We start from the raw sequence: 3,314 nt of genomic DNA, 5'->3' as shown, positions 1-3,314 counted from the left end.
AGGAGTTCGAGAGCAGCCTGGCCATCATGGTGAAACCCCACCTCTACTAAAAAGACAAAAAATTAGCCGGGCATGGTGGCAAGCGCCTGTAATCCCAGCTACTCGGGAGGCTGAGGCAGGAGAACCACTTATACCCGGGAGGCAGAGGTTGCAGTGAGCCGAGATAGTGCCACTGCACTCCAGCCTGGGCAAGAACAGCAAAACTCCGTCTCAAAGGAAAAAAAAAAAAGCAGCGTGTTCCACACAACAGACTTACATACAAACCAGCTCAGTCAGCACTCCAAGCACCCCAACAGGAGGACATCCCAAAGTATTTGACATGATTTTTGTAAGGATTATTTTCCCCAAAATATAGCATTTTTTTCTGACTATAAGGAGAATTCGAGTAATTCATTCCATATAAACTACAGATCATCAAAATCTCATTAGCTAAAGCAACTATCATTAACATGATGCATTTTTAGATCTTAAAAACTTGTTACACATTAATACAGCATATTACAATGTGCTGAACTATATAAAATAGTTGCTTTATTTCATGAAAACAAAAGTGGTAAGAAATCATCTGTTTTAAGAAGAAAAGGTTTAGAGTACATTTCTAATTTCATTCAAAAAACAAAGCAGGACAGCAGCAGAGATCCCAAGCTTCCCTCACCTGAAGGCTCAGGGTTCTCCCTACCTCAGGGGCCGGTGCAGCATAGGCCGTGTATGGTGGAGGCGAGGAAACCACGGATGTCTCATCAGTCATGACTGCAGAGCCCACATACGCCTGCGGGAGAGAGGAGAGGGTGAGGGCAGGACGGCTTCCCAGCACCTGTGTGCTCAATGATGCTGTGCATTGTCCCTTTTATTTAGCAAATTAAAAATTTTAAAAGACAAACAGATATATAGCTCTCTGCAAAATAGCAAAAACTTTCCCGGTCCAGTGGGGGCCCCCAGCCCTACTCTGGAATCCTCTAAATGCAGGAGCGAAGTGGTCCTCACTCAACCCCTAACAGGATTACAGCTCTCACAGCCAGGAAGGCACTCACAGGCCCCACTGTTACCCAATGCCTTTTAAAAGATGTTACTTCAGGCCAGGTGCAATGGCTCACATCTGTAATCCCAACACTTTGGGAGGCTGGGTGAGAGGATCGCTAGAGACCAGGAGTTCCAAGGCCAGCCTAGGCAACAGAGGGAGAGCCCATCTCTACAAACAACAAGAAATTAACTGGGCATGGTGCTTATGGCCCCAGCTACTCCAGGGGCTAAATCTCAAGGATCACTTGAGCCCGGGAGCTGCAGACTGCAGTGAGCCAAGATCGAGTCACTGCACTCCAGCCCAGGCAACAGGGTGAGACTCTGTCTCCAAAGAAATAAAGATGTCACAGCACTCTCAACAGTCCTTTATTCACAAATAAAAACCCTACAATCTAAAACGTATCAGAGATATGTCCTATACACAGTCTGTTTTTTACCTTAAAAAACAAAATTCTTCATTAAATTACTCCCCAATGTAATTTAAAGAAAAACATGTTAGCTCTTCAAAAAAAAAAAATGTGGCCAGGTGCAATGGCTCACACCTGTAATCCCAGGATTTTGGGAGGCCGAGGTAGGCAGATCACGAGGTCAGGAGTTCAAGACCAGCCTGACCAACATGGTGAAACCCCATCTCTACTCAAAATACAAAAACTAGCCGGGTGTGGTGGCATGCTCCTGTAATCCCAGCTATTCAGGAGGCTGAGAAAGGAGAACTGCTTGAATCCGAGAGGCAAAGGTTGCAGTGAGCCAAGATCGCTCCACTGCACTCCAGCCTGGGCGACAGAGTAAGATTGTCACAAAAAAAAAAAAAAAATTCACACAAAGAATCATTTGTGGAGCTTGCCCTTAACTATATGGATCGTTAATACTAATTTTACCCCAAAAAAAGGATTTTCATGAAGAAAAGGTAACCGCGGCTGTAGAGTAAGCTTAGAATGAAGTTGTGTTGTGCTAACAAAAGAAGAGAACACTGACGCTTGGATATTAAGCCTTTTACTTTCTTCTCCCACATGCACACATTCTTCTGTAAGCTTGATCCACCTTCTTCTTTTCTTACAAAGATAAAGGAAGGGAAAATTCCATCTAAAGAATGAAAACTCTGACCAGAGTAACACTCCCTTGATCCCTGACAGATAAAGATGGCATTACAAGGCTCTTACAAATGAGGTTCACTGTCTCTGTGACCTCCTAAGGCCAGAAACAGGACGAGAGATAAGTACAAGTCACAAAAATGTTTGTTTCACAAGGCTGAGCTCCTATGCACGAAAAGGATCCTGCAGTTCTTTCTAAGCCTTTACTGCAAACCACGCAGAATTCAAAGTGTTGCAGAACTTTGAGAAATACAAACGTTTCTAGAAAGCAACACTGGAACAAGCATGCTTGTGTGAGGAGGGTGCTTCCTGCCAAAAACGTTTGACAAACCCAGCTTGCTCACTGTTGGTGAAAGGCGCCTGCCCAGTGCTACCTGCCCATTCACGGCTGGATGGCCAAGAAACCCATTTTCCCCATTCTCCAATTGTTACATAAGACCATGTGAAAACATTACTGGTGGCCAGGTGTGGTGGCTCACGCCTGTAATCCCAACACTTTGGGAGGCGAAAGTGGGAGGATCACTTGAGCCCAGGAGTTTGATATCAGCATGGGTAACATAGTGAGTCCTTGTCTCCACAAAAACATTTTTCTAAATAAGCTAGGCATGGCAGCATGGGCCTATAGTCCTAGCTACTGGGAAGGGGAGGCTGAGGTGGGAGGACCATTTCAGCCCAGAGGTAGAAGCTGCAGTGAGCTGAGATAGCACCACTGCACTCAAGCCTGGGTGAGTGACACCTTGTCAAAAAAAAAAAAATTATAGGTGATTGTCATTAGTAACTTACTGTGTTTGTCCTAGAATCCTGGAGTGTAAATTTCCAGGCCCTAGAGAAAAGAAAAAGGGTACTTTATTTAAGGCAATCCAGTATTTCAATGATTCTTCAAACCAGAGTTGGCATCAGAATTCCTGAAAAGATCTGTTTAAAGAACAGGTTTTCAGGCCTTGCCCCAAACCACTTGAGACATGCACTAGGAATATATATTTTTAAAAATTACATCCATAATAGATACATAATATTTAAAACATAATCTATACTGTATTTTTTACTTTTTAATAAATGTGAAATGCACTGCCACTTGCTTTGTCAGTTCATGGCATACACACAGATCTTCTTCCTTTTTAACAGCTATATAATATTCCATGATACAAGTAAATTTAGATTATTAGCAATTTTCAACATTAAAAAGAATGCTGGAGACCGGAT

General features: G+C 43.3%; 1 protein-coding gene across 1 annotated transcript in view; it reads right to left on the bottom strand.

The window, feature by feature from the left end:
- Positions 1-3,314, bottom strand: part of LOC105533934 — a gene marked incomplete at its 5' end in the record, with an annotated part of 26,284 nt that overhangs the window by 20,913 nt on the left and 2,057 nt on the right. Inside the window, 2 exons of the mRNA XM_011972540.1 lie at positions 680-769; positions 2,895-2,934. Coding sequence (XP_011827930.1) covers positions 680-769; positions 2,895-2,934 — 130 coding nt within the window. The remainder of the gene's footprint in view (positions 1-679; positions 770-2,894; positions 2,935-3,314) is intronic.

This window comes from Mandrillus leucophaeus, unplaced genomic scaffold, assembly GCF_000951045.1.
Source record: "Mandrillus leucophaeus isolate KB7577 unplaced genomic scaffold, Mleu.le_1.0 Scaffold1298, whole genome shotgun sequence".
Taxonomy (NCBI): domain Eukaryota; kingdom Metazoa; phylum Chordata; class Mammalia; order Primates; family Cercopithecidae; genus Mandrillus; species Mandrillus leucophaeus.
The sequence above is the reverse complement of the archived record's forward strand: the minus strand, read 5'-3'. Positions and strand labels throughout refer to the sequence as shown.